This window comes from Myotis nattereri (assembly GCF_964212035.1).
Source record: "Myotis nattereri genome assembly, chromosome: 3".
Taxonomy (NCBI): Eukaryota; Metazoa; Chordata; class Mammalia; order Chiroptera; family Vespertilionidae; genus Myotis; species Myotis nattereri.
In genome coordinates, this window is record NC_138077.1 from 160,429,668 (window position 1) to 160,448,569 (window position 18,902).

The 18,902-nt window shown below is 41.3% G+C and overlaps 1 protein-coding gene across 1 annotated transcript in view; it reads right to left on the bottom strand.

The window, feature by feature from the left end:
- The window catches only part of ST6GALNAC5 (ST6 N-acetylgalactosaminide alpha-2,6-sialyltransferase 5), a 161,604-nt gene extending 144,198 nt beyond the window's left edge, over positions 1–17,406 (bottom strand). The window contains exons 1-2 of the mRNA XM_081088456.1: positions 17,154–17,406; positions 16,120–16,356 (exon numbers count right to left, since the gene is read on the bottom strand). Coding sequence (XP_080944582.1) covers positions 16,120–16,356; positions 17,154–17,168 — 252 coding nt within the window. The 5' untranslated portion in view covers positions 17,169–17,406. The remainder of the gene's footprint in view (positions 1–16,119; positions 16,357–17,153) is intronic.
- Positions 17,407–18,902: the final 1,496 nt, after the last annotated feature.

Here is an 18,902-nt window from a genome sequence, read left to right on the forward strand (position 1 = left end):
GATAATGAAAATCTAAGTTGTAAGAAGGGATGATGAGCTAAGGAATTGAAAAAATTGGTAATATGCATGTAAATCTATATAAACATCAACTATCTGAAACAACAATAATGCTAATATATAATTTGTTGGTCTTTGATAAAAATAACTAAAATACTTCAATAGAATAACATGTAAGATTAGTGTTTGGGATGACCAGAGTTAATGTGTGCTAAGGTCCTTGAATTATCTGGAAGGAGGATAAAGATATTAACTTAAGACTTGGGTAAGTGTGCATGCTAAAATTTCAAGAATGATATTAAAACAATAGAAATCAAGAGGATAATTTCTAAGCCGGTATGTTAAATATGGAATAAGGGTGACAAAATAAAACAAAAACAACCCCTCTCCCCCCCCTTCCAGCCCCTCCCCACACACCAAACTCCACCAATCCAGAGGAAGGGGAAAAAGAAGAAAACAACAACAGCAAAAAGCATGGAATAAAAGACAGCCAATGTTTCAATGAGGGGGAAAAAGACAACCTTCCAATATTTCAGTAATATATAGCAAAAAAGCACAATAAACGTAAATGACCTAGATTTAACTCTTAAGAGACAATAATTGCAAGCTTAGATTAAGAACTGCAGCAACATGCTATTCATATAGGGATATCAGATGAGAGGGCCCCTGACCTGGGTCTTATGCTTCAGAGTCTCGCCACTTACAGTGTGGGTCCTGGACCAATAAGATAACTGTTAGAAATGCAATTCTCAGACTCCAACTCAGAACTAAAGATTCAGGATCTGCATTTCCATAAGACCTTTGGGTGACTCAAGTGCACATTAAAACTTGCGAAGCACTGCTTTCGTGGCACAGCGGATCACCAGCATTGCACAAATTATGCTGAAGACCATATGGGCATCTCTGTCCTTCTGTCACAGTATTAGCCATGGTTGTCAACATCCACTGTGTCTAACACATTCAGACCCCAGAAAAAGTGCTTTCCCATAGTTCTTGCCCTCTGCCTCAAAACAAAAGGCCCCTGTGTTCAAATGCCATGAAGATTTGTGGGTTGTGCAATGGCTAAGGTAGAGCTGGTCACTGCTTCAGAGCGTTTATGAGGAGGAGGGATTGGGATGAGAAGAATGTGAGATTCTGATAAATTATAACATATGAAAAGAAACTTCTGTTGGGGGGACAACTGAAAAACTACATGGAAAATCTTTGAAGAGGTACTCGGTTTACGTTTTTAACTATTGGAGATAATCCAAATGGGTTGACTTCTGTCAAGCATTTCCCACATAAGATTCTCAAGCATGATATGATACGTCTTTATTTAATAAAGATTCATTTACTGGTTAGACAATAAAATGACCAAGAAAATTATTCTGATCAAATCCATAACTGCAATAGGTCAGATGAAACCTTTGAAAGGTGAAAATCTTTCCTAAATGAAGACATAATTATTGATAACCTATTAGGATGTACGTAAACTTCATTTGTACTCCTGTGCCAGGCCCAGCAAATATGTGGGGAAGGTCTGGACATTACATAAAATGTAAGTACATAGGAAGACTTAAAACTATAGGATAGAAAAAGACATAAACAAACACTAACCAAAGGAAATCTTAATGACTATTTAAAATTAGCAAAATGGGCCATGGCCAGGTAGGTCAGTTGGTTACAGCATCATCCCTATATGACAAGGCTGTGGGTTCAGTCCCTGGTGAGGGCACATACAGGAATCAATCAATGAATAAATAAGTGGAACAAGAAATCAAAGTTTCTCTCTCTCTCTCTCTCTCAATAAAAAATCAGCAAAAATGGAAATAAAACTAACACTTCTTAAAAAACTCATAACATGCTCACATTCAGGTTTGTTTTTTTTAAAGAATGCAGTAAAAAAATATTGGCAGAAATCAATAAAAAATTGTATCATTACTTATACCAAAGGTGTAGGATTACGGGGATATTTCCCCTCTCCTATTTTTCAAAATGTTTACATTATTTTTAGATAAATAAATATAATTAGTGCAGTTAATGGCTTCTCTTCTCTGTATTTTTTTTAACTTTTATATGTTTTTATTGAGGTGGTAACAGGTAAATGGTAGGGTGGCATGCACAGGTGTGAGGTGAGGGAGCTAAAGACTTAGGTGCTTCCATGGAGATATAAAAGGAGTGAAAAAGAAAGGAAAAATGGATGAGAATGTCAGTGTTCATCATAGCATTATTTCCAATAACCAAAAGGTGGAAACAATGTGAGTGTCCACTGGTATATCCATACAATGGAATATTATTCAGCCATAAAAGGAACAAACTTCTGATACATGCTACAACATGGGTAAACCTTGAAAACATTATGTCAGACATGAAATGACAAATATTGAATGAGTCCACATATATGAAACTAGAGGCCTGGTGCATGAAATCCTGCATGGGGGAGGGGGGCCCTCAGTCTGGCCTGTACCCTCTCCGATCTGGGACCCCTCAGGGGATGTCAAACTGCCTCTCGCAATCCGGGACCTCTGGCTCCTAACTGCTCACCTGCCTGCCTGATTGCCCCTAACCCTTCTGCCTGCCTTCCTGATCGCCCCTAACCACCTCTGCCTGCCTGATCCCCCCTAACTGCTCTCCTGCTGGCCTGATTGTCCCTAACCGCCTCTGCCTCGCCCTGCACCCGGGATGCAGGATTCCCTCCTCCAGCCAGTCACAAGCACCTGGGACCCAGGCTTCCCTCCCTCTGGCCAGCCACAGGCACCCAGGACCCAGGCTGGCTTTGCAACCACAGGCGCCTGGGGCCATTGTGTGGGCTGCTTGTCCCTCACCTGGGCCGCAGCCTGGCTAGTTCCCATTACTCTCTCGCAAGCTCATTTGTGCCTGTCTGGTCCCCATTCCTCTTTCCCCAGTGTTGAGCCATTACTGCATGGCAGCATGAGGGTGTGACAACCATTTGCATATTAGCTCTTTATTATATAAGATATCAAGATTAGGCACATTCACAGAGACAGAAAGTAGATTAGAGATTACCAACGACTGGAGGGAAGGGGGAATTGGGGAGTTATTACTTAATGGCTACCTAAGCTTTGTTTGGAGTGATAAAAAAAGTTTGGATGTAGATAGTGGTGATGTTGACAACACTATAAATATCAATGCATTAAATTGTGCCCTTAAAATGGGTAAAATGTCATAATAAAAACATTTTGAACAATGGGTGGGAAGGATTCGGGGGATAAAGAAGGGTGCTTTATGGGGGTACAAAGAGGACATATGTAATACTTTCAACAATAAAGATTTTTTTTTTAAAAAAGAAGAGAACTCAGGTAGCAAAACAAAGGACTAATTAGTTAAAGAGCTTGTTGGCAAAGATTGCGTGTTTTCAGACTCATTCCTTTACTTGGAAGCCACCAACTGAGATGCATAAAATATATCCCTGCCAGTTGGCCCTCATGAGAAAGGCAGACCCTGATGTCTCTAATGACAGAATTATTCCACCTGTGGCCTGGAAGAATAATGGGAGTTCTGAGGTTCTGCCAAAAATCAAGAAATAGCAGCTAGACAATATTTGAAAAATGTAAGAAATAGAGTTGCTCAGAGACATCATCGAGCACCAAAAGAAAAAAAAAGAGCAGAGAAGAGCAGTCCTAGAATTCAATAAGTGGCAGGTTAAAATAAGATAAAGGAATTAAAGTGTTTTAAAAAACTAGAAGATGAACAAGAAATACACAGAATATTGCTTATTAAGAAGGTGAGAATTATTTGTGCTGTAAAATTTCTTTTTAGGAAAGACAATTATGTCACAATAAACCTGTACCGTATATGGACAATGAATGAGATCTGTACTATATGTGGACAGGGAATTAAATCACAGAGTGGAGCCCCAATAAATAAAGGCAAATATGAGGCATATGTCTGGAAAGGGACCATGCAGTGACTATGAAGATGGAGATCATCATCTCTGACTGTGCCCAGGAAGCCCATATGAGTTTGCCATGAGCAAAGTCCCCAAAATAGTGACTGATGGGTTGGAGGATATTTAGAGAAAAGTGACAACAAGGATTAAGGGACTATTAGTAATGATCTTGAAAACTTATACATTCTGGAACACATCCTGTAGATGAGCAAACAGATGGGAGATTAAATGTAGGGATGGGGCATTGCCATAATTAAAAAGTGGTGAACAGCCCTAGTTGGTTTAGTTCAGTGGATAGAGCATCGGACTGCAGATTGAAGGGTCCCAGGTTCGATTCCGGTCAAAGGCACATGCCCGGGTTGTGGGCTTGATCCCCAGTTGGGGGCATGCAGGAGGCAGCCAATCAATGATTCTCTTTCATCATTGATGTTTCTATACCTCCCTCTCCCATACTTTTTGAAATCAATAAAAATATATTTAAATAAATAAATAAATAAATAAATAAATAAATAAATAAATATTGGTAAGCAACAGGGACAGAAAGGTATTTCTAAGCTAGTGGAAAGATGCACATATCTGGAGGATTATTAAGTGCAGAATTCACCACAATTATCAACACACATTTCTTAATTATTCTAACTGTAATTGGAATATATTTTGGTTTTAAGCTATTAAAAGAGATAGGTCTTTCACTAAGATCTAATAGTGTTGCTCATGCCCTTCTTTAACAATGTACACATGGATGCCACAGACCCTACATATGTGGATAAAAATGGGACAGAAGTACATTAAACATTGCATATACACACATCTGAAATGTATGAAAAAATCTGCAAGGAAGTACATTAAATTATCAGCAGTAATCATGTCTTGGTGGTAGGTTTATGAATAATTATTCTTTTTTTTACCTTTTGCCATTTTGAGAAGATCAGTGTTATGCATTTACAACTGAATGGGGTTAAGTTTGTTTGCAGAACCAGCACTCTGGCTCTCTGCTCCCTTCTCTTTCTCAACCTGCTATTGTGGGGATAATGCAGAGGAAGCTTTTTCCAGATAGAAGGCATTCCATGACCTCAACTATGGTCTACAGGCATAGTTTGCATGAAATACTACTGTGTTTTGGTGTTCACATGTTGGCAGGATACCCTGGAAGATATGCAAACTAAGATTCTGTCCCTTTTCCGTATTTCAAACTTCGAAAGAGTGAGACACCATCAGAATGTTCTCTGGGCCCATTAAGAATAGTCATGTATGCCCTGGCCAGGTAGCTCAGGTGGATGGAGCGTCATCTTGAATACCAAGATTGCAGGTTTGATTCCAGGTCAGGTTACATACCTAGAATGTGGTTCAATCCCTGGTCAGGGCGCCTACAAGAGGCAACCAATCGATATCCCTCTCTCACATCGATGTTCCTCTCTATAGAAAAAACATTTTAATAAAAAACATATGTTCAGGTGAAGATTAAAAAAAAATAGTCCTTTACTTGGCAGACCAATAAGCATTAATATTCAAAACTCCCTCTACAACCTGAGCCTTTTGGTCATAGAGGAGAGTGAGCTATGGTATTCATTCCAGAGAAACAAAAACAAGACACAGTCCTCGTCTGAGGAACTTATCTTTGACAAAGTGGTTCCTGTTCTGTTATCAAACAGCACCTCAAGTCACATTCAAATGTGATAATGTCAATACCTGTGACCCCTGTGTAAACACTGCACAGCCCATGATAAGCCACCCCCTACATGCTTTTCTAAAACTCAGTCAGCATTTCATGTCTCCATGGCCAGAGAGCCCCTGTGAGAACAGGGAAGGAGCACCTGATGTTATATCTCACTCTGGTCCTTATTCTTGGTCCTGGGTCCAGTGATTTCATCTTAACACTTCACTACCACAGGGGTATTCCATTGGGAAATCCTGTTCTCAGTGAGAGCTTTTATTTGACTTTTATTATCTGACTTTTATTTCTGAACTTTTGGATTAAAAACCCATCACATTTCAAACTGAGCCAAAACCACACACCGTTGTTAATAAGGTTAAGGGGCATGAATCCTCCAGGGATTTGTGATGGCTAGAGCATCAAGGCAAAGCTCCGCATGGGGCGTTGGTGACAGGGAACACACACAGATTCCTGTAATCCCTTTTCCCTTTTCCAGGATCTGGAATACAAGCACAATGTTATCATTTCCTGCACTTTGATTGTTCAAAACTTGAAGGAAGCAGAATAAAAATGAAACGAGCCAGCTTTATGGTTTGCAGTACAGAGTGGAAGCAGATACCACTCCAGGTAATTCGAGACAACTTGGAAATCCCCAACAGCAGCCTGGCAGGTGGGACATTGCCAAGTAACCATAAAACCAGAGTTCATTTAGATATATAACTTTTGTTCCCAACCAAATGAATGAATTAGGCATCAGACTCCCTCTTGGCAAATTTTACATTACTTTACGGCCAATTTCCTTCTGATGCAAGGGAAACAGAAACTTTTCTTTTCTTAGAAGTTGTTAACAAACTTAAGTGATTTAAAAAAATGATAATTGCTCGCTCTGTAACTATGTGGGAAATGAAAGGAGAGGAAAGTATCTCTACCCCATACTTCTAACAGATCTAGACCTGGTAAGATTTATTATGCAACATCCTCCCTTGACAAGGTTATTCTAGAATAAAGTCTCCCCCAGGAGAATTGTTACATCATAAAGCTTCTTCCAGTACATTCATTCCACACCCCACTGGCTCTGCTGCAGGTGGTAGGCTTAATTCCTGCCATAGCTAGCATACAGTATGGAGTCTCCACAAACAGCTTGCTTCAGCCTTAGCCATAACACCGCTGTTTCTGCTCAAGTCAGTATGTGGTATTAAGATGCACAGTGAGATTCAAAATTAGAGAAAGGTGGAGTGCCATCTGGGCTCATCCTCAAACTCTCTTCACTAACTACCGAGAGGCAGTCTTGAACCACTAACTTTCTGCTGTTTGAGAGCGGCATTCAGACCGTCTGTGCCAACACATTGGGGTGGGCAATCACAGAAAATTGAGGGTGGCAGGAACCTTAGGTCCCTTTATCTTCTGGCCACCAGCATCACTTAACGAAGATCACAGCAACAGTCTGTCTGCTAATTGGTCCCTCTTCCTATAACCTAAGACCTGTGCCACACCGAAGCCAGGGTGATCCACTGGAATAGTGGGTGATCCATCTGATGGAGTCACTCCTCTCATTTCCCCTTAAAAGACTTCCCCAAAGCTTTCAGGATAACATCCATCCCCATAGCTTGTAAATATTTCTATCCAAATCTTCCCTATAATTTTGTGTTTACCTGTCCCTCCTCCTAGATGTAAGTTTTGTGGAGTCAGGCATCACACCTTATTCACTGTTGCATCTTTGGTCCCAAATACAATGGGAAATATATGGTAGACACACAATATTATTGATAAAATGAGCAAATGAATGAATCTAGTTTAAGCTCTTTTTTTACAGACAAGCTCAGGCCAAGAAGTTGCATGCCTTGCCAAACACTCACAGGTAAAAAGTGATCTGATAAGTACCAGAGCATGTCCTCTGCCTCCTCTGACACCCATACTGCCCTCAAAGATGGGCATTCCTGTATCTCAGCACCTGGTCAGCCGCTCAGGCAAGGTCAGCAAATGCTACTTTTTTATTGAGAGAGGAACCAGAAATTAATTGGATGTCACAGAGGGGAAGTCCTTCTGCCCCTACTTATCATTCCTGTCATTTCTATCATTAGTAAGTCTATTAGCCAGACTTGTTTAAATCTCTTCCTATTACATATAATTACAACAGGAGTCCGTTCACCTAACATTCAACAAAGATTTACTGAGTTTGATGTGTGTAAGTTACAGTTTTAGGTTCTGGACATACAAGGATGTATAAGTTATGTTCCTGGCCTGAAGAAGTCATGGAGACAAGCATGCAGATGAATCATCACAATATTGTGTCATTAGAGGCATGTGTAAGATGCAGAGACTACTTTAGCACTTACAAAAGTATAGTAAATTATAATACGTATTTCCTCCACTGTGATTTTCCTGTGGGTAGGAACTAGGTCCTTCCTTTCATTTTCTCCGTGTCTAACACATTGTAGTTACTCTGTCAATATGTGATCGACTACTTGATACATGGATAACTTAACAGAATGTGGGATCTACTCTGCACAGAAATTGTATTTGGGAAAACTTTAGAAAGGAGATGCTTGAGCATCTTAATGAATGATTAGTTCTTTACCTGTTGGATAAAATGAGAAAGGAAATTCCTTGATGGAGGAAAAGCAGGTAAGTGTGAAACCGCAAGCTGTGTTCTCAGGGTGAGTGGAGCCTGGGCCGAGGCGAGCTGTGGGAGGTGAGGTTCAGGAAGTAGGGCAGGGAGACCCTACGGGGGCCTTGGGGGCCTTCCTATGGGGTCTGACCTGGATGCTCTAGGCAATGGGCAGTCATTAGAAGCATGCAAAGAACATGAACAGATCTGTAGATTAGTCAGTGGAGAGGTCCCTTATGTGCAATTAATTTCCAGAATATGCTTTCTCATAAAAACATGTTTTAGCTCTGCATCTCAGAGTATCCTCTGAGTCTCCGAGGCTCCCAGGAACACTACAGACCCCTTCTTAGCCATTCAAAGAGAACAACATAAAAAGTTTCCTTTTCCTACTGATCTACAACTTATCAACCTTACTTTTTCTTGTCATAGATAAAATGGTTTCTTATTTGCCCAAAGTGGTTCTATCTCGGAGTAAGTATTCCATCTCAGAATTTAGGGCGAGTGGATGATTGCTTGTGGAATGGCAGTTCCTCAAACCCTTGGTTAACTGAGTCTCCTTACAATGCTTTCTTCCCCGCTGTGGAGAAGGTAATTCAGCCAAATGAGAGGTCTGCTCATGGCATTTTCTGTTGTTTTGGTTTACTTTTTCAAGGCAAAATCCACTCCGATTTGCAAATTGCTCCATTTACACAGGTAGCGGACGTTGGATGCAGCTTTTAGAGTACCCATTGGTAAGCCAGTGGTTGGAGGAAGAAGCTCTTTTTAACTATCCAGAAGCATATTCTCATATTCATTTCAGAATAATACGATGTTCAAATATTTATTTCTTTTCAATAACTGGGTAGGCTTTGGCTCTTCATTTCAATAAATTCTATTCAAGTAATGTAGAGTCACTGCTTAGGATATATTGGCACCAAATTTCCCTTATGGTAATGATATTCACATCAGAGACCCACATTTTAGCCTCAGCTTTGCCACTAACCCACAACTTTGGGCAAATCACATGACCACTCATGAATTCCTTTTGATACTTTTTTTTATTTTTCCTTTTAGCTCCAAAATTCTGAGTATGTTTTAAGAGATCTGACAAGTACCAGAATGAAGAAATGAAATAGTTACAGAACTGCAGATTGTGACAGGAGAAATAGTTATTTATGATGCGCAGCTATTTATTTTCAGGAACTCCAAATGGTCAGAAACTCTGAATGTAGGCTTATTTTGCAAGAAATTTAAAATATTTATATAGATATACTTATTTATTCAACAAATTTTATCAATGACCTACATTATTAAAGGCTGATAATACAATGACAAAAAATAAAGAAAAAAATTCTCAGCCTCCAAGAGCTGATTGTCAACCAGGGAAGGCAGACAATTTTTGATAAGAAATAACAATAAACCAGAATAAGTATTATCATGGGATCCTGGCTCTGAAGACAAACATACAACTCAGCTTTGACCTGGGCTACAAGTCAGAAAAGGTTTCCCTGCGGATATGCTGTCTAAAGTGAGAATATACATTCTGTGACTTTTATTTGGGAAACCAAATTGGATGGAGCTCGCAATAAAAATATTTATTTGCCCCAGACTCAGAGTTTAAGACTAAAAGTGCTTGTGAAGAAGAATCTGAATACATCTCATAAATGTCTCAATCCCCAAGTTTTGATCAATCATTTGATCATAAATTTACTGACTCCCAAGCCAAATCTTCTCTTGAATCAAGTTCAGGAGGTATGGGTAATAATATCATTATTTAAAATATAATCATTCCTTGTCTTTCAATCTTTAAGATCCTCACAGCTGCTCAAAGAACATAAAATAGGCTTATAGGAGGTTTTCCGAATGATTTGTTGATTAATGATGGGTTTTAATTTTTCAAAGTATTTTTTTCATCTTTAATTTCCCTTTACCCCAGTGTTCGAAGGACAGGAATTCTCTTGTGCTGCCACTTGACCTCAGGGTGATAAAAAGTCCTCTCTAAAAAAAATGACAAGATTCCAGGACAGATCTGGTTGCAAATATTCTGTCTTATAGGCAACACAATTCGAATTCATCATACCAGTTATGAGATTTGGTTTTAAAAATATGGTCACCATATATTTCAGATAGTTAAACAGGGTAACTGGGTTAGCTCCCTTCAAAAGTCCAGGAGACCCTTTGCTATACCAAAGAAAAGCATACAGAGGTTGTATATATTTTACATAAAATCAATCCACTTTGAAGTTGCTTTGCTATCTAAGTTGCTTCATAGTTACTCACTGGATGCCATATACTAAATAACATATACACAAGCACATTTGTATTAAAAAGGGCTAATAAGTAACTAAATTTTAGTTTGAAAGTTTTATAACTTCTAAGATAATAATAATATTAAACCTATTTTATAAAAGAGATCACAGAAATTGCCTCTTTTTTAGTCTCAGTGTCTTAATTTATTGTTTCCTGGCTTCATATTATTATTCAGAACTTACTTTATTATTTAGCCTTTCTTGTTTCTTTGTCTTTTCTCTCCAATTAGATCAAAGGTTCTTTGAATATAAGGACTGTGTTCTTTCTCCAAAATATCCAATGTTGCAACTATTAGGCTTTCAATGAGTATTTACTAAGGACTATGATTAGTTAAAAAACCCAGAAACAAATTAGCTATAGAACTACACATGGTGATGATTAAAAATGTTGCAAGTGATGATTTTCAAATTTTAATGTGCACAAGAATGGTAAAGAAAGCCTGTAAAAATATAGATTTCTGCCCAGCTGGTGTGGCTCAGCAGTTGTGTCATCCCAGGAACCAAGAGGTAGCAAATACTGTGAGGTTGCAGGCTTGATCCCCAGGAGGGGGCACGTAGGAGGCAGCCAATTGATGATTCTCTGTCATCATTAATGTTTCCCTCCCTCCCTCCCTCCCTCCCTCTCCCTTCCTCTCTGAAATCAATAAAAATATACATATTTTTAAAAATGTAGATTCCTAAACATCATTCCCAAAGATGCTTATGTTTTAGATAATTTCTTCTTTTTCCTTCCCATTATTATTGTTATAATAAATTTAAGAATGATGAGACATACCAGGGCCTTGGGACTGCACTGATGTTTCTTGTAGAGAAAGAACTTAACATAAGATGAGGTAGCTCTGTCCTTCTTGACATCCTCCTCCCACTCCCACCCCCACATGCTATTTTCTTTCAATAAATACTTATTGTGTGCCCAGTAAGTACAAAATGCTGGTCTAGGGCTTGCAGTTAAACTGGTCAAGAGTCCAGGAGACCCTTTGCTATACCAAAGAAAAGCATACAGAGGTTGTATATACTTTGCTCTCACAGTGCTTAGATTCTCTTGGAGGGGGGCAAACAACTGACAAGTAAACTTGAAGATTATTTCAGAAAGTAAGAATTACAAGAAAAATAAAACAGGCTGATATAGTAGAGAATGATTGTTAAGGAAGGGGCCCTTTAAAGACTGTTGAGGAGTGGGTCACAAGAAGATGACATGTGATCTGAGGTCTGAACGACCAGAAGAAATCACTATGCAAAAGATCTTGGGCAAGAGATTTATAGAGAAAGGAAACAGCAAGTGCAAAGATCCTGAGAAGAATGAGTATTCAAGGATCAGCGAGGAGGCCAGAATGCTTCGAACTTGAAAGGAAGCCAGGTCAACTCATCCACCAGGTACGGCCTGGGCTTTGACATGGAGGTATCTTGGGATTCCTCCTGTGGGAAGCTGGATAAACACTCCTGGCTCTCATAAAATTAAGGAAGATTAAGTATTGTAATAAATGTTACATAAACAATTCTCCTATTAACAGTAACCACATTATTATAGCTCCTTACCCGTGAACAAATAGTCCACGTCATGTTTCCTTTGGTTGATGTTTTGTGAAAACAGGGTTTTCATTATCCGTAGTCGATTATACTTTGTACTATTTGAGTACTAAAAATTAGCTTGTTTTGGATCTATTTAAAATCCAAATTATTTATAATTCATTGGATGACTCCAATACCATAGAGTATAATTAATGGTATAAACTTGTATTTGAGTATTTACATACTTTTCTAATGGAAGAATACTTATGCCATAATTTCAAAGTAAGTTATATGGCATGTGCTCCCCCCCCCCCCTTTTTTTGGTTTTGAATTATTTTCTAACTCTTGCATTGGTTTGTCATATTTCAACTGGACATCTAACAATTAATAAATATAGTACTATTACCTTTAAGCAGTTTGTTTTGCTTGGATAACTGAAGACTGATGGAAGAAAAGAGTTAAAGAAAGAAGCAAGAAGCATGTTACAGGTATGTATAAAATCCACTCCTGGGAGCTACTACTGAAGCAAGGAGATAGCAGCGTGGCTTCAGACCCCATTGATCACTGCCCTTTTCTAAGACCTCTCTGAAAAGGGCAGTCCGGGTGACAAATGGGCCTTCTGTGATAAGGGCTCCTGTCCACTAGAAATGGGAATCAGCTCACAGTTTCATTTCACAGAGTCCACCAGATGGCAAATAACTTTATCTACCCAGACCAGATCCGGACTGGAAATAGAATGGTGCTCCAGGCCCCCTTCCCCTCTGCTGGGAGAGTTGGAGGTTTCCTCGGAGAGTTGCTTGATCGAGTGTACGTGCGTGTGTCAGTTTGGTTATATATTATGCTGCAGTTCTAAATGCAGAAGATTCCCCAAATTGGCTTCTTTGCTTCCGTCTGGCCAATAAGGTTAGAATCAATGGCTTTTAAAAACGGGAACCAAGAAAGTAATGTCAAGATACAGATGCAGTAGCTGCAATGACAGACGTGTAAGAGGTGGAAATAAACTGGTGAAACATTTGTGGGGAAAGGTCTGGGGGAAAGGTATTGGAAATGAAGAGAAAGAATCTAACAACAACAACAACAACAACAACAACAACGAAATGCCTTCATTATCACAAGGAACTCCAAGTAGCCTTCACTGGGTCCTACTGGAATTACAATTTCACCATCATCTGTAAAAGAGGACGTAGGAAATATGACCATGGAAAGTGATATTTTAAGCTCAACACATATTGCTCATCACTGACTTGACTTGCAGCATGTCTTTCAACAAAGGCGTACAGTGATTTAATCTCAACAGCAATTTAGTCTGCTGCTGCACAAGACAAGGCTATCATTGCAGACAGGCTGTAATTTGTGAAAGTCAGGTGCTTGGGCTTAGGACCACCTGTTGAATTTAATCTTGGAGTTATAATGTTAATACCTTCATATAACGGAACAGAAACACTACATGTTTCGCGGACTCTGGGACCTCTGGCCATGGAGATGTGAACAGTTTCCTAAGTGGAATCTGTCACCCTCCCCAGATTCTGTAAATCAGCGGCAGATAAAAAGTCTGTTGGAATTCTGATTCAATATGCAGCAGCATATGGCTTGGTGGCCATCACATTCAGCACATCCTATAATTTTTCTAAGGCCTGATGTGAGAGTGAAGACAAAAAGAGCAATCAGAGTATCATCTGGTAATGTAACAAAAATAGAAAAGCTGTCATTTTTTACCCTCCCCGGTGTTAATTGAAAAAAGAAAAGAAAAGAATTCCTAGCAATATTCTAACAAATCTCTGCCTAAGCAAGATATAGGAAGATCCCAAAGTAAACATGATTAGACAGCATCTTTTGGAGAGGACAAATATTTCACACATGCACATTCAGACAGCCATCAGACATAGAACTCAGCCTAATTGCTAGCCAGCTAAATAGTAACAGTAAAGAGGGTCAATGATTGCATTTTGAGCAGAAGTTTATGTATAGCTCGGTGGGACAACTGAGAGGATGCCTTGAAAGAGGCATAGATTTTAAGGTTTGCCTTTGTTCCTTTGCTTGGGTGGGGCAAACCCTGCTGAACCCTTTGGGTATGGAATTTTGAGACATATTGGTTTTCTATGAAAGAATTTCATTACTATTAATTATCTGCAAAAATTTTCCTGGTCACGTTTATAGTTCTCTGCTAACAATTTCAAGAACATTCACACATATTTATCATGCCCACAACACTTCACAATTTATAAAACCCTTTTACTACAGATCATCTCACTTTCTCATATAGAGTGTCAACATTCCTTCCAGAAAAAGAGCTGTCCTTCATTTTAATGAACTAAAGCTCTGATACATTGAAAATGGAATACGACCTATTTGTGTGAATAAACACTGTTTTGCAAACATGAGGGCATCATATTTTGCCTTAGGTTATCAATGTTCTTAGCTGGTGCCCAGCAGAAAAGCACAAGGAGGAAAGTATTAGGAATATTTTCCCACAGGCCCATCAAAGCTCTCAGCAAATGTACCTTCTGACACCCTGTTAATCAAAACTCCACCAGTGCTAATACCATTTCCAGTAAACAATAGCTATGAAAACCCCTTAAGTTCAATATATTCATCATTTCCAGTTACACATCCACCCACAGTCAGAGGCCGATCTCTAAACTTTCCTAGAACTCCAGCCCTTACCAGTTGCTCCCACATGCAGATACAAAGTGTGTAATCAATCAGCAACTTAGAAAATTGCAGCTGGAATTGTAAAACTGATGACTCTCTCTACTTTTGATTTTGAGTCTACCACAGCCCCCTCTCCCCCTAATCACTTTGTAATGAAATCTCTTCCTCTTTTCTGCTTCTCTGAATTCTTCCCAGTGCAAGTTCTATGTTTTCAAAGAAACTTCCATTGATCCTTCCAGTGAGCAGTGATCTATCTTTCTCATCTCTGTACCCAGCAGTACTAACAGTTTACATCTTGCATTTCCTATACATGTATATCTATCAGTCTGCCTATCATCTATCATCTATCTATCTATCTATCTATCTATCTATCTATCTATCTATCATCTATCTACCTATCTATCTATCTACACTTCATGGTATCCCCCAACCCCTACCCACCCCACCCCCAGGTATTCAAAGACTTCTAAAGGCTGAGTCCTGTCTTAAATTCTTTTGTACCTTCCAAAAACCCTTAGCATTATTCATTGCACAAATGAGTGGAAATGTTTTGATTGTTTCCTTTAAAAAGTTGGGCTTTTTCATGCAGGGTAAGAGCAATCTTTCAACACAAAAGGAGAACCTGCTAACTATCACTTTGGTCCACAACCATAAAATCTAGTAATATAAAAAGCAGATTAGTTGGGTGGTTTCAAGAAATCCTCTAGCTCTACAGAGCAGACACAAAGTGGAATTGTGTTTTAATCAAAATATATTAGCAGCTTCAAATAAAGCGGAATGCATTTAAACTGTCTTTTCAGAATCAGAAAACTTGATTAGGATTCTCCCAAAGGCTTCACACACTGAAACCAGACACTCATTATTCCAGGAAGAGGAGGCTCAATTTAAAAAATTTATCTTATTAATTATTAGCCCAGCCAGCCAGCAGCTTCCCGGGAAGCCAGAGGAAAAAAGGCCCTCAACGATGAGTTTCAAGCCAATGGAAGCTTAGTTGGTGCCTCCAACCTTGCACTCCTGCCTGGGCACCGCTCTCCAGGGCTGTGGCAATTCTGCCCAGAGCAACCGAAGCAGAGATCAGAGGGGAGTCTTTGAGCCTGAGCAGCGGCCTCACCCTCTGGTTCACGGTCGGAGGAACGCCAGGGCTGCTACTAGCGCCATCCCGGGTCAACTCCCACAAAGGCGAGACTTGGCAGCCAAACCCTAGGCTTCCGGAAACCAGCACTCACCGGCCCTGCAATTCTGGGGATCAGAGGGTTTAAGTTCCAGGGCCCATTCCTGTTAGGACATTGGGCGTTGGGGTCCACTCATCCCATCCCTATTCCCTGGAAAACTTTGCATCCTCTTCCAAATAGGAATTCCTATCAAGTAGGAACCATCCCACCCACCCCAGCGGGTCCACTCCCCCTTCCGGCCTCCGAACGGCACCTACTCACGGCGCCTCCCAGCCCCGGGAAAGAGGGCAGGGTTAGGTGTGCGGGATTCCCCAGCCGGGTGGCGTGCGAGCAGACGAGCGAGCTGTCACCTTGTGGTCCGCCACGCCAAGGTATCCGTCCAGCGGTCGCGGTCCTACTGGGGGCCCGGGGCGCGACGGGGCGCTGCTCTCCGCCGACGGCTGCGCGCTGCCGGTCGCCGCTGCCGCCTGCTGCCGCTGCTGTTGCTGCTGGGCGGGCCGGTCCTTCTGGCCGCCGAGGCTGCTGTACACGAGCAACAAGCTGGTGCACATGGTGGTGAGCGCTAAACACACTGCCAGACCATGGCGCTGCGGGCGGGCGGAGAGAGCAGAGAGCCGCTGAGAGCCCACCCGGTAGGAGCGCACCGGGTGGAAACACCCGCAAGACCCGGCCGGGGGAGATGCCCGGCGGGAGCTGGCCAGGGTCCTGGCGCGGCCGCGCGCAGCCCAGCCGGGTCAGAGGCGGCTCGGTGCCGCGGGTACCGCAAGGGATGCTCCCGAGCGTAGCTGCTCTCGGCCGACGCCGCCTCCCAGCTCTCTCGGCAGAGGGCAGGTGGAGCGCGGCGCCTGGCTACTGGAGGGAGAGCGCGCCGGCGGAGCGGGCAGGGGCGGGGGTCTCTCGCACTTCGGGGAAGGGACTCTCTCGCCAACTCGCCTGCTGGAATCTCTAGCCTTGGCACCCTCTCCTTACTGGACCCGTGGGGCTTTACCCCGGCGATTCTTGCAAGTTTGCAATCATTCAAGGAAACCCAGAAAGTCTGCAAAGGTCTCCCGTCACCTCTCTTAGTTTTTGCCAGGCGGTTGCTTTGGGGTATCCCCCAACCTCGGAGCAATGCGCCCACCACTCCAGCTCTCTGCTGGCCCATCAGACTTCCTGCCGAGGTCCAGGAGCCTACGCAAGCTGAGTTGATCTTGGCTCTGGGATACCTACTCAGGCAGAACCCTGGAATCGTGAGGGGACGCGGAGCAGGTGGAAAGTTATCCCTTTGTAACAGGCGACCTCGCGGGGCTGGGTTGGGCGCCCCTGGAGCTCTCCCACGCACCCCGGGGACGCTGCTCCCGGGGGTCCCCGCCTCTGCTCCGAGGAGTTGGAGCAAATGACTCACCATCAGGGTCTTCATTTTGGGCACCTCTTTTGTACGGAATCCTCAGGCACATGCGTCCGGAGCCACTTTTTCTTGAAGGATTTCCATGATGGGTGATGGGGCGCGGGCGGCTCTGATTTGAGCCGGGCGGCCGGCGGCGGCTGAATGGGCAGGGGAGCCGCGGGACCCAGGAAGCGCCGGCGTTGCAGAGATTAGACACAGAATTAAAACTGAACCGGACCCTCGTAGCCTCTCCGTGATCTACACAACTGCCGCCTGCCGCCGCCTGCTGGGTCCTAAAGACCACTGCATCCCCCCCCCCTTCTCCCCCCAAATATTCTTTTCAGCCTAATGGAATTTCTGGGGCGAGGGAGTTAACCGTGTCAGTACAACCACCCCTTGGCCCGAGAGCTTATTTATCTTTTATGAAATCATTTAAAAAAAAAAAAAAAGGAGAACCCAACTGGATTCTGAACGTGATTCCCATTTGAAAATTTGCAAACTAAATGTTCTGTTTTGTGATTTTTCTAAAAACAAGTCAACCGCCCAAATGTCAATAGCCTTATTTATAGCTTTTGCATTTATGTGTATTGTGTAGGGAAATCTACCACAAAATAATTTTTCCAAAAAATTATTTATTATTTCAGATTTTCAATTGTAAGCTTTCTCATAGTCTCTTCGCCCTTAATTTTACTTTTCTAATCCAGTTATTCTCATGCAGTCTTTTTATCACAATTTTCATCTAGATTATTTTATTCATTATTTGTTTTAAATATTACAATGTTCCTTGCTATCAGACCTTTGAAGTCCTTAGTGATTTTCAAGTGTAAAAACACTCAACACATCATCTCCACATGGTTAACGGAACCTGTGGAATCTCCCTAATTTTAATGAAAGATTTCTGGCTTCTGGAGATAGAACTGCTTACTGCTTATTTTATAAGCCTCCTAAGGCCCTTGGTGCTCTGCCCATGGTAGTCTATTGCACTGACAGTACACAATTTCACATTCAACCTTCAATTAAAAAAAATTAAAACCTATTTTTTTATGTTGGGAAATTCACACCAATATCCTGTTTAAAGGATCCTCCCCCTCGTGTTGAATTTCAAATGACATTTGTTAAATGTCTAATTTAGCTAAAAACATATTTCTTGTGAAATTGCTCAGTGAGAATAGTTGTATTAATATATTACTTAACACCTCACCTGTAGCAGTGTAATGTTAAAGATTACATTAAGATGGAAATGATCAGCAGGCCAACTGAACCATAGGCATAATAAGAGCTTTCTCAAGGCCAAAAAAGGCATTACAATCCTTTTTTAATCTTCACTAATCCATGGCTGGACTGATGATACAACAGGAACTATTTTTAACTTAGGAGGCACCCTTCCATACTTAGTTTTAAGGAAGTTAAAATTATTGATGCAACAATGACTATCAATGCAATGTGTTTGGGGAAAGAAACATCCAGGATTTAGCTTTACAAGGAAAAACAAAAAATTCAAAACACTGTCCAACATTGGCAGCCTTGAAGCTATTTATTCAATTTGTGCTTTAGGCATGAATAGCACCAGTTGTTAAGGCAGGAAAACCAGCAGCCAGAGGAGAATCTTATCAGGTCCTGGCAATTCTTTATTGTATGCTTGCGCTTGACACTCAAATTAGTGAATCAAAGGACCAACTTGATGAATCATTGCAGGCAGGCTATCTGTGTTTCTCCACAGCTCCTTTTGAGAAGCTACTAGACTCAGCTCCAGCATTTTTCAGAATT